Genomic DNA, 26938 nt, shown 5'->3' with positions numbered 1-26938 from the left:
ACTTAATGAACCATGGCAAGAGTCCAATTAGTTATAAACATTGTATCTGTCACCCTACTCCTAGAGTTCACCAGTCCTCCCTCAGAAAGAGTTTCTCCATTAACTCCTGGGATGATCTCAAATTCTTCTGTTTAGAAAGATTGTTGAGGCTGTCCCAGGTTTGATGAATGGAAGAGGATTGTGCTGTTACCTCTTCATGGTCTTGAAGGAGGCAAACAGTTTTTTGTCTCTTTTGGATATTAACAAATTCCACCAGTATCTGTCTCGCATGTGGTTTGAAATGGTCATTCCATACTGGATTATGCATTTGCTTCCACTGGGTACTTGGCTGAAATTATTGGATATGATGGTCATCTTTTAATACATCAGTATTTCAGGTCAACACAACAGATTATTCCGGTTTGTTGTGGGTGAGTATCAGTTCCAGTACAAAATGTTGCTATTTTGACTTTCCCAATGTCTTTTTCAGGGTTTTGACCATGGTGGTCAGTGCATTCTAGGAGAAGCATCACCTCTCCTGTTGTTCCCTTTCCTGCATGACTGGCAGTGATAGCCCATCTAAGGATTACTTGAAGGTGGCCCTTTTGTTGACACTTCCATGTTTACAGTCCTGGGGTTGGGGGGTGGGGGCAGTACTGTAGAGCTATAAATTGAATTAAGTCGACTCTATGCCTACTTCAGAGAATAACATTTATTGGCATGGAGTTGGGCAGTCTTCAGTGTTGAATATTCTCTCTTTTTGAGCACACCATTGAGGTTATTGCCCTAACCAACTCAGTCAGGAAGCAGGCCAGGAACTAGTCCACCATTCTGTTATGCTGGTTTGGGCCTGATGGTTGCCATGGTCACTTTGGTGGCATTTGCTTGCCTGAGGATCTAGGTGCTGTACTGAACTGTTAAGTTGTCAGTAGCTTTAGAGCTGCCATATTGTTGTGGGAAGCTTCAGGTGTCAGATCCCTTTAATATGGCCATGGAGGGGATGGATAATCTTCATTCTTGTCATGAGTCTTCCCTTTTTGCATGTGAACCTATCCCACATTCTGACAATACATGCTTCATTTGTGAGCTCAGCTGGGCTTTCTGGGGTGCAGGAAATTTGTTTCCCCAAGAAGAATGGGGCTCCACATTAACAGGGTTAAGCAGAGAGCGATTTCCCCCTTATTCTGAAAGCCTTGGAGAAGAAATTGTTTCCAGGATCTTTCCTAATCTGGTCAAATATTCAGTCCCTCATGGGATGACTAGCTACGTAAGAAAAAAGACACAGGTCTTTGCCTCCCTCTGCAGGGAGGTTGATTCATAGCTGACATAGAAAGGCATCATTCAGTATTTCACATTTCCAGGGGTGTGAACCATCCTGACAGATGGAGTCTTCTCCTGGAACTACAGATTTAAAGACTGTAACTTGTCAGGGTTATCTGGAAGTGAAATGCTCTGACGATGGCTTGCTTGATACTCTGAAAAATACTGCCTGAGAATGTGATCCTCTCCTTTTCTACTTAGGCCTGCAGTAAAGGGTGAGTTAATGCTTGATTTGTCTGTCTTGTGGCAAGCAAAGTTCTTGCATGCATGCCGGTACTGATTCAGTGTATCATTGCAAAGTTCAAGCAAAATAGACAAAAACTTTTTCTTAACATCAGAAAGTATTGTTTCAAAATGTAAAGCCCCTGGTAATGCTCAAGACACTTTTCTGATCCAAGCAAAATATGCTGCCTCTCACTGGGGCAACAGCCAACTGTACCTTAGGGCCTGGCTGTTAATGTAGACCTCTTGATCCTGACAACATTTTCAGTAAGGTTCTCAGAGGTTACTGAAACTAATGTGTGCCTTTTCAGTCAAATGGTCTTTGCCTCCAAAGGCAAACAATATCCCATACTGCTGCGGTCACTCAACTTGCAGATGAGTCCTTTTACATGACTTCATTGTTCTGTCAATACCTGACTGCCATTGGCTCCCTAATATTCATTCCTCCCTTGCAGTGAACATTTCATAAACAATTGGCAGAGCAAAAGCTAGCCAAAGAGGTTGTCATTCAGGCAGTCATGGAAGGTGTTGGACTTTGCAGTCAACTAATTTTCCATATCCCCGTAGCAGCCTGACAGTGCACCACCCTGATAGCTTAATTTTGCACCTGTGTGACACTTAGCTAGGTGGTCATGCATACCTCAGCCTGTCTGCTGTTTTCTAAAAAAGCAAATTTTCTGGGTGCCAGTTGTGCAGCAGGTGAGGCTAGCTGGCATTGCCTGTTCACTCCTTTCTTTCCCTGCTGGTTTCTCTGGCACTTGGGTGCTAACTGATCATTTCATCTCACCATGTCATGAAGCTGATGGTCTGTAGATAGTCTTGACTTATTTCATAACCTAGGCCCAAGTCAAACAGATATATTTCACAGTAGGATGTACACAGCAGCAATCTGTGTGCATCATAGACTTGTGGAGGGAAAAGCAAGATCATTTATTGCAGTACCAGGTTGCATGCATCAGTTATAGCCATGCACCATGACCTGATCAAGCAGTTCCTTTAAAGATTAGTATCTCTGCATCCTCCTTTGAAGGGTCCATCCCTTTCTCTCTCTGCTGCCTGCACATCATGGTAGTCAGCCTGCTAAATTCACTTTTTGAGCATGTTAGCTCAGCACCATTAAAGCTGGTGGCTTGGGAAACCTTCGTCCTTTTGGTCATCATCTTTATGCAGAGGATCTCAAAGGTCTGAGCCTGTGTATGAAAAGAAACCAGGAACAAAGATTTCTTTCTGAAGCTGGTTTCAGAATTGGTTTTAAATGGCCCATTAGCCTTCTTGCTTACTCTCCAGGGTGGAAACTATAATAGAGAAAGCCCTTCACATCCTGTACATAGAGTGACAGCTCAGGTATTGTCTGTGTCAGATGTGAGAGTTTAAGACGATTTACCAGTAGTTAATCTCCTTTGTGGCAACAAAGGAAGGGCTTATGTTTGCCAAGTCCTTTCCAAGTGGATTGCAACTGCATTTGTTTCCATCAGGCTGCTAGCTGCCTTTGGCAAATGCTGCAGTCAAAGCTTACTCCATTAGAGTAATGCCTTCCTGAATGTCTTCATTGCAAACCTCTGTGCCACAGTCACTTAGTCTTCACTGCACACTTTCAAGAAGTATTATTGTCTCAGCTGTGACTTTGAGCTGGTCTGCATCAGAAAAATCAGTATTCCAGGATTCAGCTCTCTGAGTTTTGTGCTTGTGCAGTCTTTTGGCTCTTTCCACCCCGCTAGTAATGGATTGGTATTCATCCCAACTAAGGATCTCTCACAGAGTGTCATTGAGGTTAGATGTAACAGATGTGTTCATACTGTTTGAGATGATCCTTCTTGATGAGTTAGAATGACCCTCTTTCTGTTCCCCTGTGAATACGTGTCTCCTTTACTAGCCTATGCTATTTAAATTTCCTGCGAGGTAGGTGTCACAATTTACTTTTCATCTAACTTGTTATAGCGTCAAGTTTGCATTATTTCTTGTTTTCCAGCAACATGCTCACTAGTGGCATAGAGTTCTTGTGTCGTGATGTCTATTGGTGCGGGTGCATGTATGCCCATGAAGATAGATTTGCAGGAAAAGTTAACAAATTGTAAATGGTGACGAAAACATTCCCAACCAAATGCACAATATGGATGATTCTCTCACAGGTAACTGGTAACAATAACAGCATACTTAGTTTTTTGATGATTGTCACAGTGCAGAAACCTACTTTTTGTTTTTTCTTTGTTAGAAGAGGCAAGTAACTGTTCATCCTTTAAGAAGACATCCCATAGTGTTTAATGACCTGGGCTTGAAAACTATAGCCTAGTTTTCAATCCCATAGCCCTTGTTTTCATATCCTATAACCCTGAAGAAATTACTGCTTCCTTTTGCTCTCTGAATGTACTTGGGAACAAAATTTAGGTAAAGATGCCATTCATGGTTAAACATCTTCCTTCTTCCTCTAGGTATCAGAAACAGTTGATCACATATTGCTATTTACTGTGCACAACAAAAAATAAACCTAAGATGATTTTGGTGACAAAAAGAAAAAAGGCTAACAGAGTATGTTTTTTTTGTCTCTTGTGGCCTGAGGAATGGTGCAATGATGAATGTCAGTGAAAACATTCTTGAAGTAAGCACTGGAGACTTCTAAATGTATGTCTTGCTTCTGTCTGAAATAAGAGCAAGTTGTATATAATAATTTTATTAAAAGTAATTTACATACATTTCTTTATCTTAGGTGAACACTCTTCGGACGGTTTGTATCAACATCTACAAAATTTTCCTTCTTCAGGCTTACAGGTACTGAATGCCACGAAGACGTTTTATTCCAATACATTTTATGTCATAACTTTTTTTCTACTTTGAAACTATAATCAAGTTATTTGTAATTAGCTTTATTGAAATATGTTTGAGAGAAAACGATAAGTATTCTGTAAAATAGCTATACTGGGCAGGAAGAATACTCCCCACCCCCATGTTCTCTAGTTATTTCTTGCTGCTGTCATGCTGTTTGATCTCAGTACACTTCATGTGAAAATGTGCATAGTCAGTGTTGCAGGAAGTTAAGTCAGTTAACTCTGCTTGTGGTCATCAAATTACCAGCCAGGATTTTTAAGGTGTTTACGTCTAATGCTTGGGATTGGAGTACAATGCCCCGGTGTTTCCTGAAGTATCTGAGTTTAGCAGAAGAGAGAGAAGTTTGAAGCCTACATCAACATAAATAGGATAGGTGCATTAGAATGAACCTTGTGTTGTGTGCTGTCATATACCAAGTAGAAGTTGGAGAGCCTAGAGAAGGAAAGAAAGCAAGAAGTTAGACACTAGCTACAGCTTCCTCCATCAAGGTCTGATATTGTAGTGGCTTGCATTGTTTTGCAGCCAACAAAACAGTGACTTGTACTGTTTTGTTGGTTGCAAGTTCTTCAGACAGTGAGGGATTTTGCTTGGGGAGTTAAAGGGAGCTGAGGTCCATGTGCAGGAGACCAACAAGGATACTGTTATACCCCACACACCCACCCTGAAATATCCCTCCTTTGGGGAAATGTGTAAACTGTTGAAGTCTTGTAAAGGGTGACCTTCATTTCCTGTTCATTGTCCCAAAAAAGAAACTGAACCATTATCTTGGAAGGAAGGACGAAGGGATATGGATCATCCCCTCCCTTGAGCATGTGCTTAATGATGGCATTTTTGTGATCTGAATACTGTTTTTTCTGCTGCTAAAAGGTGGCTATCTTTTACAACCTTCCCAAAGAATGGAATGCCAAGCTCTGCAAGCATTTAATGTATGACTTTTGGTAGAACACTTCTATTGGTTGGAGCTTTCAGGGGCTGCTACATCTTGCTATAAGATAAGGAGTCTAAAACTGTTGCTGCAGTGGACAAGAAGCTTTCTCTTTTGCCACTTCAGGACTAAGAGCTCTTAATTGTTTCTCCTGCCCTGGTTTAGTCTCCATGTGTTTACAAAACACTAGAAAGTTGGCAGAGCTCCCTGACCATGGGCTGAATGAGTTTTTGGAGAAGACTTTAACAGCAGTCTCCTCAGTAGGCTTTTTTGTGGGGTTCTGTAGTTTTAACTGTGCTGATGTTGTGGCTAGGGCAGTGGCATGTAGTATGTTTGTCCTCCATTTGGTGTGCTGTGAACGACTTTTAAAAAATAAAATTGAAGAACTGTAAATAAAAAAAAAACAGGAACTAACCACATTTGAGGGTTTGTATAATGTCTCGTCTTCTGCATCTTCCTGTAGACTAGCTTAATCCACAAGAAGAGCAACAAACCGTCATGTAAACAAAGAAACCTTCCTAAGCATCAGGCGCTCTTGCTCATCTAGGGTCCTTACCCCCTAAAGGCAAGAGTCACAGAGGGTTATGCAGTAATGGTTACCCAGCAGGAAGTAAGTTTTTTTGTGTTTGGTTCTGCTTGGAAAACCATTATGGAAACTAGCTGAGTTTTGCATGTAGTCTGTAAAGACAACATTTTAGAATTGTTGGTTTCTCTCCCATTAAGACTTAATCTAGGAAATATTGATTTTAACAGAGATCCTAGAGAACTCCCAGACTGTTCTTTTAATGGATGTAAAGCTTATTCCATCATTTGGAAATATGAAATGTGATTAATTTCCCAAGGAAAATTGGTGAATCCATCCCATTTTAGATCTAAGCAACTTCAACAAGCAAATCCAATCTCCCATTGATAGCTTTCACTTCAACTTCAAAGAACTTCAAAGAGTTTTGATGGTCATAGTGGATATAATTAACAAGTTTTGACATTTCACTCTCTACCACCTCCCAAAAGAGATTTCTCCATTTTGTCTGGGTTATCATCACTTTTAGTAGAGGATGCTGCCACTTTAACTACCATTCACTTTCAGAGTTTTTACACAGTTTTGCTGTGTTCACAGAAGCTTTAATGTAGAATGGCTTTTTGATCTTCCTGTTTTTACCTTCAGTTCTTCCTGTATTGGAATGACTGAATCCTGATTGTTCCATCAAAAGACTTCCTCGTGGAAGTCTTCACTTACTTTCCTCCTTGGAAGCAGTTTCTAGTAGTCATCATAAACTGGAAGAAGTCCTCCCTGATTGCATTGCAGCAGATTACTTTTATCAGGACAGAGCTGCACACTTTGCATTTCCAGTCCTTTTTGAGCTTTAGAATGGATCTAGGAGGTCATGACATTAATATCTAGGGTGAAGCTGCAAACATGGGTAGAAGCTTGCACCTCTGTGCATCATTTGAGCCTTATTGTCAGTAAGAGTCACCATAGTCTCGGTGACTTGCTTCCAGATATGGATGTTGAACTGAATGAGAGATTCCAGTGGTTGCAGAAGTATTATGCTGCTTACATATCTGATGTTGCTATTGTGTGACCATGTCACTAGACTCTTGAATAGTGGAAAGTTCCCACCTGTCTTGATAACATGTTTTCTTTCCTGACAGCAAACCTGCTGTAGGTTCTGTTGATGCTTCCGTGGTGGATTAAGAAGCTTAACTGGAGATCTGATGTTGTCATTTTCATTCTTCTCCAACAAATGGGTTCAGATCCGACCCTCTGATCCAACTCGGCCACTTTCTTTAGATTCTAGGATGTGACTCTCAAGCTCCTTCCTTACCAGTAATTCATTTGATTACTGTATTATCTCAGCTCTCATTTGCCTCTTTTCAAGATCAGTCAGGATTGCAACTTCTCAAGCTGTAGTGGATTTTTTTGTGAGTGAATAGTTCAAATTTTTTCACTTCCTTTTCTAGTGTCTGTACATTTTTAGTGTGTACTGTCAGCCTTACCTCTTTTTCTGACTGTCCTACCTTAAAGGTAAACTTTATCCTACCATAGTTGGTAACTAGTTCTTTCCTTACCTCCCTTTGAGGTATTCTTTACATACCATAGTTGGTAGTTTTTTCTTTCTCTGAAGAAAAAAAAAGAAAAAAGTTTATTTTTCTATTATAGGTGCTGTTATTGTTCTGCTACCTTGCTAAACTGCTTTCCAGTATGTTGGATAAATCTGCTGGATCTGAAAAGTCCATGTCCTGTGGGTGCAAGATCCCTAATTCCAATGCCTACAAGGAGTGCGTGAATTGTCTGGGGCCTGCACGTATAGACACTTTCTGCTGTATTTGTGCAGCCTTTCATGTGTGGGCTATCAGTGATCACAGGATTAAGTTGATCCTTAAATGATGTCTTCTGGCTTTGGCTCCTTCTGTTGGTACATCTTCTTCAGGGGCTCAAACCCCCTCTCAGAAAACTAAAGAGGCTAGGGAGCAGAGGAAACACTCCTCCTCCAAGTCTTCTCATTCATTACCTTCCTCTCAGCCTCTTGCAAAGGTACCTAAAACCTCGAATCCAAAAGCTTTGGATCCTATATCTGTTGGCACCAAGTTTCATTGGCTCCATTCTCCAAGATTTTCCCCTGGAGTCTAGGTTCTAGATTAAGCTGTCCTTTCCTCCACGAGACCCCGAAAAAGTCTTACAGGCCACCATCCACTTCATCTTCTTTTAGGCCCTCCTGGAGTCTCTCTGAGTCGGAGGTGGATAGGATGATGAGCAAATTCCTCAGAACACAGACCCTGATGGGGGTTCTGTCAACTTCATCTCCTATTGGATCACTGAGCCTTAACAGTACCATCCAACCTGTAAGTTCTCCTTCTTTGATCCTACCTGCAGTTTTGGAGTCCTCGGATCTGAGAGCCTCGAGAGTTGAACCATCAGATCCAAAGTTCTTGGCATCCTCGACTCTAATGTCTTCTCTGACCTGATTGGCTCCAAATTGGTTGGAGCATGATGGCTCTTGGAGCCAAAGCACTGGCACTGGTTCTGAGGGGTTGACCTGGAATCTGAAGGTTTTGGAGCCGTCACTTCCCCTCTGAGCTCCAGCATTTGATAGCTCAGCTCCAACTCCCAATTCAGATCCGAGAGTTCAGGGGCCACGGGGGTTGTCTGATCTGAGAGTTTCAGCTCCAGTGGAATTGCCCTCGATGCCTCCTGGGTCCTCGACTTTTGAGGTGGTGGAGAGGGTATTGTCATTACCAAGACTGGCTTTGAATCTTACTTCTTCAGATCCATGCCCCCAATCTCCTTTGCATCCTGTGTCTGAATTCTCTCATCCTATACCTCAGGAACAGCCATCCTGATGAGCTTCCAAGCAGGTTCCATCAGGGAATTTCCTGTCTCTTCCAATATTTCCCCAGAGCATCTCACTGAGGAGGTCCCTTGGAAGAGGTTGTGCAAGAGGGGGCACATGGATTCCCTATAGGAATCCCTCACAGAAGACTGATTTTGATGATCGGGAAGGGTCCCCTAGATTTTCACCTGAGGATGCCCCGTTTGGGAACTTTTTAGAAATCCTTTGCCAAAAAGGTGGTCTGTCCAAAACCTTTCCCAGGAGGAATCAGTGTTCTTAGAAGTCTTCAGGTCTGGACCATGTACTTCTTTGGTCACCCCACCTGCGGATGAGCTGATAGACCTGGTCTTCCTCAGAGCATGGAAGGAACCGGACTCCATAGAACCGATCCCTAAGCACCCAGACAGGGTTCCTTAGTGCCCCGTCAGACAGGTTACATTGGACAAAGGGTATTCCTGTAGATGCCATGGTCATTGCGGCAGCTACTAAAAAGGAGTTGACTGAACAGAGCCCCTCTATCCATCTCCCTAACAGAGAGTCTATGGCATTGGACAGAATTTTGGGAAGTGAGTGCATGCATCTGGGACCTTCGCTTTACGGTTGCTGAACTATTTAGCACATTTCACAAGGTTACAGAGGGACTTAATTAAGGAACTTGTTACTTTCCCCAGGGTCCATTTCCTTAGAGGTACAGAAGTCCTTCTCCTGATAGCTGGTCACCTTACAATCCATTACTAATGCATCTATGAGGTTAATCTGACATGTAGCTGAAGGTTCCTCATGAGCTGCCACTTCAGGCATAGCCATTAGGAAACGTGCCTGGATGAGGTTGTGCAATTTTGAGAAGCCGTTTAAGGCGTCATTCCTGACTGCTCCCTTTGATGTATCTTCCGTATTTGGACCAACAGTTAAGAACACGCTCTCCCACAGTGAGAAGGGTGGAAAGACCCTGTCTGCCGTGGGAATCCACTTTTCTACCCTGCAAAGAACCTTTTCCAGGAATCAACGTGGTGGTAAGAAAGCACGGTTCAGAAAATTCTTAGGGCCTTTCTAAGAATCGCATGGAGTTCCCCCCCAGAGGCAGAGGGGGAAATAACTATAATGGGAGACACCACCTTCATGGCAGAGGAGGGTCCACAGAACCAACATTCTCAAGATTTTTTCTTGGACAGGTCTTTTCAGTGCTCCTGAAAGGTTACCCGACTGTCCCTCTCTGGAGGCAGTCAGAGGGCACTTATCTTTGCACCCAAAGTCCTGGACAGCCATCACACAAGATTCTTGCGTGCAAAGGATCATATCCAGAGGATACTTCATTCCCTTTCCCCAAGTTCCTCCAAAAAAGAGAAAAAGTCTCCCTGATGTTGCACCCAGTGTGAGGGAACAAGCAGCTGTAGAAGTTCAAAAGCTGCTGGTCAAAAGAGTCGTTCAGGATGCCCCCCCCCCCCCCCCCAAGAACAAAGAAGATCTGGAATTTACTCAGGGTTCTTTTTAGTGCCAAAGAAAACAGGGGACCTGAGATCCATTTTGAATCTCAATTATTTGAACCAATTTGTAAAGAATTCCAAGTTCCGGATGGTCACAGTTCAGTCCTTTCTGCATCTCCTTCAGAAGGATGACTGGATCTGCTCTCTAGATCTTCGGGGTGCATGCTATCATATAAAAATGAACAGATGTTCCCAAAGATATCTATGCTTCTGACTGGGAATCAATGATTATCAGTTCAGAGCCCTGCCCTTTAGTCTCACCACAGCTCCCAGGGTGTTCACCAAATGCATGGCAGTGGTAGCAGCTCAACTAAGACTGCTCAGATTCAGTGTGTTTCCATATTTAGACAACTGACTACTAACCGCACCAACCAGGCATCTTCTGGAAAAAGACAGAGACTATCTTCTACTTTTTATCTCAATCTATGGAGATTATGATAAATCTGGTAAAGTCCCAACCTCAACCAGTATAAGCCTTGGAGTTTATAGGGGCTCATCTAAACACAATCAATTGCCCAGCTCTTCCGCCACAAAAGAATTCTTACTCTGAAATCACATGTCAGTCAAGTTCTGTCTCATCCCTCACCCCCAGGAAGATTAATACTCAAAGTCCTAGTGTTGATGGCTACTGCAGTAACTTTACTACCCACTGCTCATCTTCATATGAGAATTCTACAATGGAATCTAGCAGACCAATGGTCTTTTCATCGACAATCTCTACAACATCCATTAAAATTATCTCAGGTTTGCAGAAAATGTTACTGTGGTGGATACATTCTGAAGAGCTTTATCAAAGATGCCCATTTGTCCTTCTTCCCCCAAAAGCCACGTTGACCACAGACACCTCCTTGTTGGTGGGGGGGCATTACTTGGGGCAGACAGTTCAAGGCACATGGTCTCAAGAGAAGAAACCAATTTGCATGTAAATGTTCTAGAGATGAGAGTGGTGCTTTTAGCATTGTAGGCCCTTCAGAACTTTATTCCACTAGGAACTATTGCTGTTCAGATGGACAACATGTCAATGGTCTGGTACATTGACAAACAGGGGGGAACCAGATCTTACCCCCTGTACTGAGAAGCATTGAGAGTTTGGAATTTGGCGATCTCCTTCATCCTGTTTCTAGTAGTGATGCACATACTGGGGAAATGCAGCATATTAGTGGACAAGCTCAGCAGGACCATCTTGGCTCCTCACAAGCGGTTTCTCAATCAGTCGGTCGCAAGGATGATTTTCCACAAATGGGGTTAACTGTGCTGCAGTCTGTTCACCTCTCCCCTTAACAACAAATGCAACAGGTTCTTTGCCCTAATTCACCCGAAGGACAGTCAGCAAAAGATGCTCTAGTCCACATTTGGCCCTCTGGTTTACTTTATGCTTAACCTCCCCTACCCCTAATACCAAAGTTTCTTCAGAAAGCCAGTCAGTTGAAGAGCAAAGTAATCCTCATTGCACCCTTCTGGCCTCTGCAGATATGGTTCCCTTTTCTATGGTCTCACCTAGTACACCCACCTTGGACACTGGATCCCACTCCATATCTCTTGTCACATCTTGCAGGAATGACTCATCTGGACATAGCAGGGCTCAAACTGACCACTTGGTTTCTCCAACTCCAATGATGGCTATATATTCCAGGCTTTCCTCTCCATTTCATCATATCCTTTCATTCCACAAACCTTCAACCAGAAAGATTTATACAAGCAAGTGGAAAATATTTTCTTTGTGAGAGCATCAAAGAGACTTGGATCCTTTTAATACTACAATCCCAGCTATTTTAGATTTCCTTGCCTCTATTTTTCAAACTGGGACAAGTTTCTCTACGATTAAAGTACAATTAGCAGCCATCTCCAACTACCACATTGGAAATATGACTTCTACTTTAGCTTCAACTAAGTTGTGCAAGGCCTTCCTAAAAGGTACATTTTTGCTTCCAATTTGAGATCCCACTCCTCCATTTGAGCCCTCAGCAAAATCAACCTTAAGTTGTTATATTAAAAAGTGTTTTTTTTTTTGGTGGCAATCACTTTAGCTACACAAGTTTCAGAACTCCGAGCTCTCTCTGCAAAACCACCGTATTTAATTTTTCACACACAAAAAAAAAACTGTAAGCCTGTTTCCTACCTTTCCTATAACTAGTGTTCCAGATACAGATTTGCTGTGTCCAGGACTGTATGTAAGCTACTGAGCCTCCCAAGCCTTTCTGTGTTGGAGGGAAGCCTTCTAGCTTATCAGTGGGAGTGGTAAGCTCTAGGTAACCTGTCTACCACATAAGGAGTGGTTCTGGCCCAGAAATTGTAGTTATTGGCCATTTGGGCAATATCTTCCATCTCTCTCAACTTTCTGGTTTGAAAGCCTGCATTTGCACTTGTTTCTGTCCTGTAATTCGTCTAGTGCAGATACAGATTCTTAGTTTTAGCACTTAAATTTGCTTATTCATGCTGAGCACTTGTTCAGAACTTGTAATCACTAAATAAGCTACTAATTACTATAGCACTCAATCTTCCTCATTACCTAGAGGAAAATAGGTTTTGTACTTGCTTAGAGAAAAACAACCCTTGTACTCACTTTTCCCACTTATCTAGAGGACAATAGTTTTTTATGTAGGCATGTCCAAGGGTCAGCTCCCAGTGTTCTCTCCTGTCTATCTGATATTTCTGGGCATCTTGAGGCAATGTAGAATTTGCCTCATGTACACAAACAATCCCCTCCTCCTACCACCCATCACTACAACCTGTGAGAGATGCACTTATCTAGCCAAACTGGAGGTAAAGCTCTCTCCAAACAAGACTGAACTTGACAGTCATGAGGAGAAGGTAAACATTTGCACCACACCACACTCATCACATAGTCACACTAAATCTACACCACCAAAATCCACACATAGTAACACAAAAACATTCGCGGAGGCTCTCAATAATAATCTGTCTAAACAACAGAGACCACCAAAGCAGAAACACAAGCAACCTCCATCCCCCAACACAACCCAAATGACACATAGTCCACAGACTCAGTGTGCCACTCAACCACAGCCAATAAGGCAAAACAATGTACCCAACACACTAGTCATATGTGACTCTATAGTCAGGCACACTGATGTCCCACTCACCAGGCTAAACAAGGAGAAGATTACTGTCAGCTGCCTGTCGGGTGCCAGCATCCGCCACATAACCCACTCACTCAGGTCACTCCACAACAAGTACAAATATGACTCTGTCATTGTCCATGTTGGTTTGAATGACCTGAGACGTACCTCCCTGGACTACATGAAAAGAGACATGGAAGTGCTGTCCGATCTTGTAGCCCAGGCAGGTATGACCCTAGCCCTGAGTAGCATTCTGCCATTGCCCAGAATGTTACCGCAGTACAAGGACAAAATGATTGACTTCAACAATTGGCTAAGCTTCTGGTGTCATTCTAAGGGGATTCAGTATCTGTTTGCTTGGGATGACATAGTCGACAGACCACGATGCTTTGCTACAGATGGCCTGCACCTGTCGCCCCTGGGTTTCTGGATACTGGCTAAGGTTCTTGCTGCCCCTATAGTGCCTTTTTTAGGCAACGTTCAAATAACAAATTCACCACTATAACAGGAACAGGCAAGCAAAAACTGAGGGTAATGCTACTCAATGCTAGAAGTCTAAATCTCAAAATGCACTCACTCGAGGCACTCCTTAAAATGGAGAACATCGATATCTGTGCAGTGACTGAGACCTGGTTCAAGCCTCCAGAGAGCACCTCTGCACTACCAGGCTGTAACTCTTACCACACTTTGTGGCCATGTAACCTGGACCGAAACACCAAAGGTAGAGGTGTGTCCATATTCATTAAGGATATCCATACCTCCAGGCTAGTTGCTCAGCATAATGCATCCAATGTTATCCAAGTGTAGCTAACTCTGGGCAAAACTGCAGTCCAAATTGTAACTTGCTACAGATCCCCCACCATGCCCCAGGATTCTCACTCCTCTTTTCTTGATGTACTGGAAAATATTAGGGTTCAACCAAACACCCTAATAATGGGCGACTTCAACTACTCCACCATTAACTGGGAAAACTACTTGTGTACCAACTCAGCTCAACGCTTTCTGGCATTCATAAAGTCCAATGCCCTGGATCAACTTATCCACACCCCCACCAGGGGCAACAATATCCTAGACCTAGTCATTACCAAAATGAGTGACCGGTGTTCCACACCTGAAGTCAACTCCTCGTTGGTCCAATCTGACCATAAACTAATCACCCTTGATATCCACATCCCGCCCCCACCCCCCATTAAGGAAACCACAGTAAAACATTTCTCCAAAGCCAACTTCATGCTTCTTAAGACAGAAGTGGTGAACTTCATGACACCCATGCAGATGGACAATACAGTTACCACTGCTGAATCCTACACAAATGCACTCTATAAGCACTTACACGAGTGTATGGGATCGTGCTATCCCAAACAAAACCAAGACGCTATCCTCCAAAAAAAGGAAGCCAATCTGGATGTCCCCTGCCATAAACAAACTGTACAACAGAACTGAGAAACTGTTGCAAAAGAGAATAAAATCCCATGAGTGGAGGAGCTCCCTGGTCAGCCTCAGTAAGAAGCTGAGATACCTTATAAGATCCTCCAAAGCTAGCTACAAAACCAAAATCGCCACTAATTCCAAGGACAACCACAAAGCATTCTATAGCTATGTCAAGAATCTCAATGGCAACACTCAGATCTGCTCTGAGTTACAGCGCAAAGGCAAGAAAATTACAGAACCAACTGATATTGCCAACATCCTGGCAGATAGGTTCAGTGCTAACTTTACCCCCCTCTCGCCCCCTAAAGGGCCCATATCTATACAGGAAGAATGCAGAGTCCCTCTAATCACAACTACGCAGGTAAAAGCTGCACTCTCTAAAGCCAAAAACACAGCATCCATGGGACCGGACACCATTCCTGGCTGCGTTTTACACGGACTTCAGAACGAACTGGCTCCCTACTTAAGCACTATGTTCAATAATAGCCTTGCATCAGGCTTTGTGCCCACTGAATGGTGACAGCAGTAGTTATCCCACTCCACATAGGGGGAGCCACCACTGATCCCGGGAACTATCGACCTATTAGCCTGACGAGCCTGGTCTGCAAGGCCATGGAACGTATCATCATGGAACTCATAAACAAAGACATTGGTAACCTCCAAACTCTGGATCCCACCCAGTTCGGGTTTGTGAAAGGCAGATCATGCCTCCTGAACCTGATCGATTTCTTTGAGGCAGTCACCATAGCTGTAGATGAGGGTAAACTGGTTCACACAGCCTATTTTGACCTCGCCAAGGCTTTCAACACCATCCCCCATTCTGGAATTATAGCTAAACTCACTAAATTAGGTATAAATCCCTACATCACAAGATGGGTTGCCAACTGGCTCACTGACAGAACCCACACTGTAAAAGTTGCAGACTCCAAATCTGACCTCAAAGTAGTGACAAGTGGAGTACCACAGGGTTCCGTCCTGGGACCTCTCCTGTTTGGTATCTACTTCTCTGAAGTACAGGCTAACACAGAAGGCCTCTGGCTAACGAAGTTCGCAGATGACTGCAAACTAGGAGCCATAGTCAAGTCCCCAAATGATGTGGACATCCTAGAGAAGGGCCTCGCTGAGACAGATGACTGGTGTCAGAGCCAGGGCCTCAAGCTCAATGCCAAAAAGTGCAGTGTCATCCCCTTTGGTTAAAAACTCTGTACCCATGAACTACCATATAGGCAGCAATCTACTTAACACCAAATGTGTGATAAGAGACCTTGGGACCCAGGTGGACTGTAGTCTCTCCTTTGATAGTCACATCGCCACAGTAGTCAGGAAGTCCTTCTACATGGCACACCTCATCATAAAAGGGTTCTCATCCAGGAAAAAAGAGGTCATTGTTCCCCTCTACTCCACACTCATTAGACCCATTATAGAGTACAACGCTCCTTTTAGAATGTACCTCACAAGACATCTGCAGCAGCTGGAAAGGCCACAGAAGTACCTCACAAAGAGGATTACTGGCCTCAAACAAATGCCCTACACTGACCGTCTCAAATAATTCCTGCTTTACTCCGTAGCATATCACCTACTCTGAGGTGATCTCTGCCTAACATATAAAGCTATGTCAACCCCAGAGCTGTTGGACATGCTACACCTAAAGAAATCCCAATCCCTCCGAGCTGCACACTCTAGGTACCTAAACCTTGTCACCACAATAAACAGGACATGCTGAAGGGATAGATTCCTGTCCCAGAGACTTCCCATACTCTGGAACAGGCTACCCATCTATGTCAAGTTCTTCATTAGCACTCTTCAATCAAGTCTTGATGAGTGGATGGGAAATAGGAAATATACCCCAGGGATCACTTCTGTGTGTCTGTTCGACAGTGGCACAGGAAAATAACTTTCTTGGGTGGCGTAAGCCAGGGAACCTTGTTGGCTAGGCTTACGTAGGCCCTTGGGCCGATAGCCTAGTACCTACCTATGAACCTATAAAGATAGGGTTACCCTGCGCATTAATCCTTCCTTTCTACCTAAAGTGGCCTCTTAATCAAACATCAGTCATGTCCTTAACCTACCAGTTTTCTTTAAAATTTTGAAAATAAAGGAGAATATACCCTTCATCTCTTAGATGTACATAGACAAGTTCTTTTTACCTACATATAACCAAGGAATTTAGAAAAGTAGATCAGTTGTTTGTCTCCTTTTCTAACACCGAGATGGTAAAACCAGTTTCAAAGATTACTCTAGCAAAATGGATTACAGATTGTATTTCTCGTGTTTATTCCTTGAAAGGCCTAACCTTACCAAAACAATCAAAGGCACATTCAACCAGGTTTATAGCTACTTCAGCTGCTTTTTGGGGTAGAGCTTCCATTGATGACATTTGTGCAGCTGCCACTTGGTCTAATGCTCATACCTTTGTTTCTCATTACAAATTGGACATCATCTCAAGGAACAGAGCATCATTCGCTTCTGCGGTGCTCTGGAATAATTTTTCCATGAGGGCCACCCAAGGTAATTTTAGATTAGGATTGTGTCTCATTCATTGAGGAATGAATGAAAATGACAACATCAGATATAGTAGTTATGTACTCACCATACCATTCTATCTGTGTTGTCCATTTTCATTCTTCCTCAACTTCCATCCCATCTTCCCTCTATCGATGTGTTTGGGAGAGACCTAACAGAATTGTTATTAGGAACCATAGTTCCTGTTTGAGCTCCTGATCTTTCAGCTATCACTCTTCTGTCGTAGTTGAGATACCTTATTGTGATGTTGTATGATAGCAGCAAACCCGATCTGAGGTAATATGGTGGTCAGGTGCATTATTGGTAAGGGAGGAGCTTAAGAGTCAGATCCTAGAATCTAACAAAAGAGTACAAGTCAGATCCGAGGGTCAGATCTGAACCCATTCGTTGAGGAAGAATGAAAATGGACAACACAGATGAAACGTTATGGTGAGTACATAACTATTATTTTTTGCAAGTACATGGAAAGCAGAAGCCTCAGGAGTGAAACCTGCACCTAAAACCTGCTCAGTTTGAGATTTGTATTTCTAGTTTCCTGGCTGTGGAGAGGAAGTTACTACCAGAACCTCTCTTGGTAAAGTCAGGCAACCAGTCACGCAGTATCTGAACAGGCATGTTAGAATGGATTCATACCCTGCAGTGAAACTGTGTTGATCAAATGTTGGGTGTTAGGTCAGGGCATCCTTCTTTTAGCAGCTCATATCACTGGCTCAGTACAGGATTATCAAGGAGTTCCTGAAGGGGTGTCACACCTTCGCCAACCACTATAGAACCATTCTCCTCCTCAGAATTTGAAGTTTGTGATCAAAAGGCTGGCCCCTCTATCTTACAAATCAGCTAATCAACAGACACAAAATGTATCTTTTGCAGGATTCTGAAGCACTGGATAGGGTTGGTAAGATGGTATTTCTCTGTTGCATTAGGAGGAGACTCCCCAGCTGTCTCACCTCACCAGGTTTCAGTCTTAGTAGATCTGGCATTGAGAAAGCTTTTGGCCCTCCCTAAGTCTGGGCTCAAGAAGGAGCTACTCAAGATCCCATATACAGCTTCTACAGTATGGTGTTATGTGGCTCAGTACAGCTTTGACTGTGAGGTCCTTTGGCAAAGCTGGCAAGCTCAGGGATGTCCATTTGCTGGTTGCTGCTGTTGCTCCTTTAAGGCGACATTCTTGTAGACTATTCTGGATACTTTTCTTCTAGAGGGCAGTCCTGTTCAGCTGATTGTTACAGAACATGAACATTATGCTGTAGACAAAAGAAAGAGAGGTCTTCACCACTCAGGAGAAAGGCTGTCATAGATCATTGTACACACCTTAGGCTTCCGTTTTCATTCTACACAGCTTCATCTGTTGGTAATCCTGCAAGTTGGATATTTGCTTTCTCATCAATATGTTACTTTCCTAAAGTACCTATCACTTAAATGAGCAGATTGTTGGGGGAAATTATCAAATTTTGGAAGATATTTGAGCCTGCTATACATTTATTTATGTACCAGTGAAATGTATCACAACTCTGTCCCTTGGTTAATTTTTCTGTATGTTATGGAAAATAGCAAACATTGCAATTCTTCATAAACATGACCCCAAAGTTAGGGTTAGAGCCTTCAGGCCTACATCATTATCCAAAAAATTGCATAAAGCAGTGGTAAGCTACATTAAACATCATATTAAATCACATGGCCTTATAAGTAAGAGGCAATACTGATTCAGAAGAAGCATGTTCACACAGCATGTAACACCACACACACCCAAGTCTGGAGTATAATATAGCATTCTTGTCCTGATGAAACTCTAGTTCTATTGTCTACACATGTCTTGGGGTGCGGTGCTCTATACTTCCTGCCACAGCCTGTTAGCTGTTTTTGTAGCATGCTGCATACCACATAATATGACACTGGGGAAGCTGGCAGCCTAGCCATCATTATCAGGACTGTCCAGACCTGTAGTAGCAAGACCAGTCACAACCTCTCTGACAGCCTCATCAGCTCACACACCCCATATGACATTGTGTAGAGTATGTAGCAGCACATGTGAAGTGGTAATATCTAGTACATCTCTATGGGCCCAGACATGTGCACAGTGGTATTGAAGTATCACTCCAAAAAGCCTAGTGCATGCAGTATTCTGTACAGGCCATGCTAGGCATGGCATGATCAAGTTACATAGTGCAGTATTCATCTCCACTTATACCACACAGGAAGAAGAGTGGTGCAGGTCAGGCTTTTATCAGTTGCATTGGTATTTAAGGGCACATGGATGTCTACACAGCGAGAGGCCATGGGACTATGATTAATGAAGACAGAGATGTGGGATATGGAGTGGAAGACTTGATGGATGAACCACTACAACGTTTTGCACTGTGGCAACTATGATGGTGGGCCATGATGGAGGCATTACATGCCCTTGTAGTGGAGCTGTTCTGATTAATAGACATAGCTTGTCTAGAGAACCCCTGGAACACAGATGTGGCAGAACTAGTGGAAATGAACCTGAATTCCTTCCTGTATGGGGTGCGCATTCAAGGTGCCCCACCCCAAATAGCCCTGTGATGTGGCCACCTTGGCATTAGGTGGGTATGATAATACCCCAATTGTGGCAGGTACAGACTGTGTTCCCTTTGTGAGCCATCCTGTGCAGCCATCACTGGTGTGCACATATCCCTGGTTACAAGCAGCACTGAGGTATAGTTTGACACATCCATTGAGCCATTTGTCTTCCTTCTTTGACAGTGCTGATCAATATCCTTCCATAGGCCACATGCCATGAGCATTCTCTCCTAGTCAATATAGGTAGCTTTGGGATGTGCCTAGATGATAACCCTGCACATCTGTTGATTGATGCCTTTTGCCACCCCCATTGCCTAGGGCCAGCTATTTAAGTGACTGGCACTTTGAATCACTGGTTGTCTGCAGTATGGTGTAGATGCACATGTCAGCTGCTGAGTGCTTTTCTGCAGTAGCAATGCTGCCAGTCACAGGGGAGACCCCCTAGCAGAAATTATCAGCCCCATGCTGTGTATTTCCTAGGGCAGCAGATATAGGGGAAAACACTGTGCCATCCTGGGCATTGTGTGTGACCATCCAACAGGGATAAAGTAACATTATGTCCTGGTACTGTGAGTTAGTATTTGTATCAGCATCATCATCAGGCCTTGTGCAGGTGATGACTGCAACATGATATCCTGGCCCAGCCTGTAAGGATATCCCCATACCTGTGGTCTGACCTCTGTGTAGCACATGAAATAGAGTAAAAGTGACCACTCTGCAAGCCACAGTCATACAGATGGCAGGTAGATGCATGCTGGTGGTGCTTTGAGATTGATCTCCCTATGAACATATGGAGCATATAGGAAGTGGTCTGCGTGTGCTTCCTGTTGTCAATCTTGGTGGAGTTGCTGTATAACATATGCAAATGGCTACCCTCCTGGCTGGTCTCCAAGTGAAATATGTGGCTTCTGGCCACACCTAGGACCCTTACCCACTCCTTCTAGTATGATGCCTGTTATGATCACCATGCAGTTTTGCCAAGAAGGTTGCCTTATCTGTGTATGTTACAGTGGAAGATGCACCCCCCCCCACCCAATCCTCTGGTTGTACTTCTTTCGGCTGCTTTGTTTTGTAAAGATGCCTGCATTATCATATTATGGACATTCTTCTAACATTGTTGTGCTGTACAGTTCCTCCTACCCACTGCATTGATATTATGAACTACTGTGTCCCACATGTAATACAATAAAAACTGGTTGACACTACCTTTCATAAACAGGCTTTGTGCATGGGTCATGCGCTCCTGTGGCAAGCATTCTTTCTGAGTCAAGCTGGACATGCATGTCTAACCTCTGCACTTCATTGCCTTTGGAGATTATGCATACACCTAGGAAGAGAGTATATCATATTAGAAAGCAGGAAATGTGTAGGTAGAGCATGGTAACATTGGCATAGAGTTTTTGGCCTGGCTGTTAAGCACATCACCGGGTTGGATAGAGATAAATAGAGGGCAGGAACCACAGATATGCTGAACACTGGGGTATCCGGTTCTTAGCAAAGTGTTAGTTGTAGTGTCTGGCTTTTACATGGCTATAGCTGAGGTATGTAACACACAGGGGTCTACTGGGAACTGTAGGAAATGGGGGCTCACCTGATAGCAGGCTTGGGGGCTCACAGGTGCACCTGTTTGACACAGGGGGCAAGGATATGATACCAGAAGATGCTATGTGTGGGTGCCTTCAGCTAATTTACCCATGTTAGATGATCGCATGTGCTTTAGCGCATGTGAACGGGGTCATTCCTTAGGTTGTACTCAGCTGTCCATTGCAGATTAGCACAGTCTGTATCAGTAATGCTGCCACATGTCCAGTAGTATTACTACTACCTAGTCCGATTCACAGGCACACATGTATATGACATTGGTGCAGTGCAGCCTGGGGCACTGAAGAGTGTTCTTTTGCAGTGGGCTGCCATTCCTTGGATACAGCTGTAGGTCTGCAGGTACACAGTCTACACAGGTGTATGCTACGGTCAAGCATAATACTGAACAGTAGTGTCACCATACCTCTATTACTATGACAGAGGAGAATTCAGAGATAATATGCACATGTATAAGACATGCTACAGTACCTCTAACTATAGTGCTGTAGACCCCTACTTCCTCTGGGCTCTTTTCTGTGCAGTTACTGATTCTTTGATATCAGATAATGCTTCAGACAACTTGGATACTTCTGACTCCTTAATGCACATTTTAGCATCTAACATGGAAGATCAGTGGTAAAAGAATTCAAGTAAATAGCAGTTTGCGCCATGTTCATGATTACGAGGCTATATTCCACGTGTGCCAATCTTTTTGTTTCACAGAGTACTTGAGATGTGAGGAGTGCCTATGTTCTGGCACTAGTCACTGAGATAGCATGCTTGCCTGCTTGTGTTACTTGAGTAGTTCTACAATGAGTCATTAATGTGCACTGGTAGCAGTTCAAAGTCTTGTGTAGGGCATGATTCACAGGCTACCTTTTTGTACTGCTGTAGGTTTGTGACAAAGGCTGCAAATGCCAGGGCCCCAGGGAGAATGCCTGCCTGGTGTATTAAGTAGAAAATAATGCTGTGTCTCTCCTACACAGTCATTTGACAGGTTCATTGCTTAGGGTGAATGCCTGGTATGACCTGGCAGAACAGCTAACCAACTGACCAAGGCACCTGTCATCTCCCATGCAGGTAAGCAGTGCAGCAGGCACCATACCGTGTTCTGTGACTGCTTACCTGAAAATCTCTGGGTTTGGGAAGCAGAGGAGAGGCAGGAGTGTCCCAAATGCTATAGTAAGCACTTGCCATTTATAGTGTTTGACATACACCCCAGTTATCTGGGGTATTTTTTATACCTTCAATAGCCTTTTTCTTTTTGTTGTACCTTTAATAGCCTTTTTCTAATAACATTTGTTTCCTCTTTCAGATTCTAGGATATTCCAAGTTGTTTTTTTGTGGATGATTATTTCTATGATGCATTTGCATTGCTTTCAGCTGTATTGTTGTGACAGTGTTTTGTGGAGCAGTGCCCTGGGATGGCTGCGGCCACCATTTCATTACTGTGGAGCTTTTCTCCTCTGGTCTCCACTGAAAATGGTCTCTTGAGCCCAGTGGACCTCCCCGTCACCAAACTGGAATAAATAATAAATATACCTGTGGTAGTGTAGATGCTTCTGCCCTGTTTTACCTGCATGTGGTAATATAATTTGCTGTCCTAGTTGTGTCAGCATGCCCTGCTTTCTTATTCATTGCACATACACATTGTAACATGGTATCTTTCTGGGCTGAAGGCACCATTTCAGCTTCTGTTTGCTTCCATGTATATGTAGAACTACAGTTTTGCACTGCAGTCTGCATCTGTCACACCTACCTATGATAAGAGATTGCTTGCATATCTCTTTTGTCTTTCACCATGGGGATAGTGAGAGGAGAATCCTGCCTGCCGACACATGAGGTAGCAGAGACATAGTACAGCAAGGTTAGTGGCATCCTATTCACCTCACCCCTACACTATGTATGGTGTACTAGTTATTTTGTGGTTAATTTGGATGGGTGTACCTTCTAACCCATCCCTAGCAAGTAGCCCTCCCAGTCGCATTCCTTGTCTTGGCTGGAGTGTGTGGTGGAGATGACTTGGCCAAGGCACACTGGATTGCCATGCATCAAACCATCCATAACAGGTAGCCCTAGCATTCACTTTCCCCATCTCAGCTGGAATTTGTGGTGGAGGTGGCAGATGACCAGGCAGTGGCACACATCAACCCATCCTGCTGTGATTGTCGGACTCATTGGTCTGGCTGGTAGATACCCTCAGTCCATCAGAGGTGGGGGAAATACATGCCACTTGCCAGCAGGATCAAAGGTCACCACCTACTGGGTACTAATAGTATCCCTCTGTGCCAGCTGGCACAATGCTCATATCCCATCCTCTCCCCAACCATTTTTCTGCCCGCTGTTTGCATATACCATGTCTCCCATCTTGTATATGCACATCCACCCTCATTTGCTTGTACTGCTCCATGTGTGACTCTGTGCTTATGCTGCTTATTCTCCCTCTTTCCTGCCCATTCATTACTTTCACTCCTCCACTGTTCCCTTCTGTCTCTGTTATTATACATAAAATGGAGACTTTGCCCCAAAATATATGTGCTCTGCCTTCTGCCAACCCTGCATTACCTTAAAGGAGAACTCCACTCAAAAGTCAAGTTTTTCTTTCCAAAAAGTGTTTTTACTTCCCTGTAATCCAACACTAAACACTTCACGTACAGAAAACATTATTTAATAGTTATGTTTGCCTTTCCTGCATTTGTCTCTGTTACATCACGGCAGCTGCTAAGAGTGACAGAGTAATTAGGTTGTCACTTATCCCAACTACAGAGCCATTAATAAAACAATGACATGTAAAAGTCAGACCTCAGATAAACAGTGTAACCTGAAGTCTGGACAAAGGCAGGGCTTTCAAGCTTCGTTTTCAAATGCAAATGTATTTCCTTTTAATAAAACTCAGTGCCACTAAGAAAGAAAGAAAGCCAATATGGTCATCTAACTCGTCTTTCTTTCTGTCACTATTTCATTTTGCATTTTTTTCTACACTGTAATTTTTGTAACAGTGTATGTTTATTCTGGAGTTTGGGAAAAAAAATTAACATCAAAGACGTTCTAGTTATAATAAGTAAAACTGCGAATGAAACACAAACCATCTGAGACCAAGTAACACTGGAAAAATCACAGGGGCCAGATTTCTCACACTTAAACACCGAACTACAGTTGTTACTTTGAAAACGATTTAACCCAGCTACATTTTCAAGCCTGTTATTCAAACATTCCTTAAAATGCTGCAGCAGAGGTGACCAGTAATGAAAATCAAAAGAAGCACAGTAATTAAAAATGTGGATTGATGCTGACAGTGAAAAGTAAGGAGTCACAGCAATGCTGTAAACTGATGAGAGAGAAAAATACAATAAATGATCCCCATATCATAAGGATTTCTTTCTGTCCCTCTAATGTGACATCAGGAAAGTGAAGGCATTGACTGTAAAACAAAATAATGCTAGCCATGGCAGCCTCCTTCAGATCAGTTTGAGGTATAACAAATTAGAAAATAATAGTAACCATTTACTTTGATGCAGAGGCATTAGCAATGCAGAAAAGTTCAAGATTTGATGAAAAAAATGTGTTTTTTCAGTTTTTGGGTGCTGTTCTCCTTTAACTCTGTGTTCCTGTGTGTAACATCCCTTTTTTTGTACCTTCTTCTCTTTGCCCACCTTTGCTGGAACCCGTAATGTGTCCAGATCACTAGGCAACTGTTGTCTTGCACCTGCTGTATACACCTTGCGTGGATGTGTGTGTGTGTGTATATAGATATATATTTGTGTGTGTGTGTGTGTATATATATATATATATATATATATATATTTTTTTTTTTTTTGCCTGCCACTGCTGATGACTGTTCATGCTACCTGCTAAATTGTATTAAGTGGGAGACTCTTCTCAGGTGTGCTTTGATGTCTTTTTCTATTTACTCAACCCAAATGCCATGGTGTCACATGTCACCTATTATTTTATTTTCATTATTAGCTTCTGTTAAAGTAAACATTTTTATTAACCCACTTGGATAATCTACTTAGCTCCATTTATCAGAGCTCAACTTTCCTCCTTGTCTGTAGGAGTCAGATGACTGTACTGATGAAAGTCATCTGACTCCTACAGACAAGGAGGAAAGTTGAGCTCTGATAAATGGAGCTAAGTAGATTATCCAAGTGGGTTAATAAAAATGTTTACTTTAACAGAAGCTAATAATGAAAATAAAATAATAGGTGACGTGACACCATGGCATTTGGGTTGAGTAAATAGAAAAAGACATCAAAGCACACCTGAGAAGAGTCTCCCACTTAATACAATTTAGCAGGTAGCATGAACAGTCATCAGCAGTGGCAGGCAAAAAAAAAAAAAAAAAAAAATATATATATATATATATATATATATATATATATATATATACACACACACACACACAAATATATATCTATACACACACACACACACACATCCACGCAAGGTGTATACAGCTGAATCAGCGTCCTGCTGTTTTCAGTAACAGCCTTCCATGCTTGCTTTATTTTGGACATGGAGGATATATATTTATAGGTTCATAGGTTCATACTAGGCTGTCTGCCCTAGGGCATTTATAAGCCTAGCCAGAGTGTGTGTGGCTTTCACCACCCCTTAGGATGAGAATACTATACCCATTAGTTTGCTGTGCCTCTGTCCAGCAGTGACACAGAGATGATTCCCGGGGTAAACCTACGATCTCCCATCCACTCATCAAGATTTCTCTTGAACAGAGTCAGTGAGGGGCTCTGCCTCACATGGACTGGGATTCTGTTCCATAGTGTAGGGAGTCTCTGGGTGATGAATCTGTCCCTCCAGCACGTCCTATTTATATCCATGTTGAGGTTTAAGTCTCTTGCTCTCGTGGCTCTGGTGGATTTGGATTTTTGAGGTGGAGCATGTCCATTAATTCCGGGTTGGACATAGCCTTGTATGTCAGGCACAGATCACCTCTGAGCAGACGGTATACGACTGAATAGAGCTGGAGTTTCTTCAGTCGGGCAGCGTATGACATATGTTTGAGCCCCTTTATCCTTTTGGTGAGGAACTTTTGGGGTCTTTCCAACTGCTGCAGGTGTCGGGTAAGGTACATTCCGAATGGGGCGTTGTACTCAATCATTGGTCTGATAAGTGAAGAGTACAGGGGTACAATGACCTCTCCTGATCTGGATGTGAATCCCTTCATGATTAGGTGGGCAATGTAGAAGGTCTTCCTAACCACTCTGGCAATGTGAGTGTCAAAAGAGAGGTTACTGTCAACTTGGGTCCCCAGGTCCCTGATAACTTCTTCCGTGTTTAATGGATTACCACCTATGTGGTAATTAGGGGTTACCTTGTTTTTCCCAAAGGGTATGACTATACATTTTTTGGCATTTAGCTTAAGGCCATGGCTCTGGCACCAGTTATCCATTTCTATGAGACCTCTCTGGAGGATGTCTGTGTCTGATGGAGTGTCAATTATGGTGCCCAGTTTGCAGTCATCTGCAAATTTTGCCAGCCACAATCCCCCTATGTTTGCCTGCACTTCAGAAAAATAAATGCCAAACAAGAGGGGGCCCAGGACTGAGCCCTGTGGGACACCGCTTGTGACCGGCTTAGAGTCTGACATGGCACCAGCAACTCTAACCCTGTGTGTTCTGTCCTTGAGCCAGTTTGCAACCCATCTTGTGACATATGGGTTTACATCTAAGCTGG

General features: G+C 43.1%; 1 protein-coding gene across 1 annotated transcript in view; it reads left to right on the top strand.

Moving 5' to 3' along the window:
* Positions 1–26938, top strand: part of TERT (telomerase reverse transcriptase) — a 1470615-nt gene that overhangs the window by 877932 nt on the left and 565745 nt on the right. Inside the window, exon 13 of the mRNA XM_044065146.1 lies at positions 4226–4287. Coding sequence (XP_043921081.1) covers positions 4226–4287 — 62 coding nt within the window. The remainder of the gene's footprint in view (positions 1–4225; positions 4288–26938) is intronic.

This window comes from Protopterus annectens, chromosome 3.part0 (assembly GCF_019279795.1).
Source record: "Protopterus annectens isolate FY-2018-M chromosome 3.part0, PAN1.0, whole genome shotgun sequence".
Lineage (NCBI taxonomy): Eukaryota > Metazoa > Chordata > Ceratodontiformes > Protopteridae > Protopterus > Protopterus annectens.
Note: the sequence above shows the minus strand (reverse complement) of the source record. Positions and strands in the feature narration are given on the sequence as shown.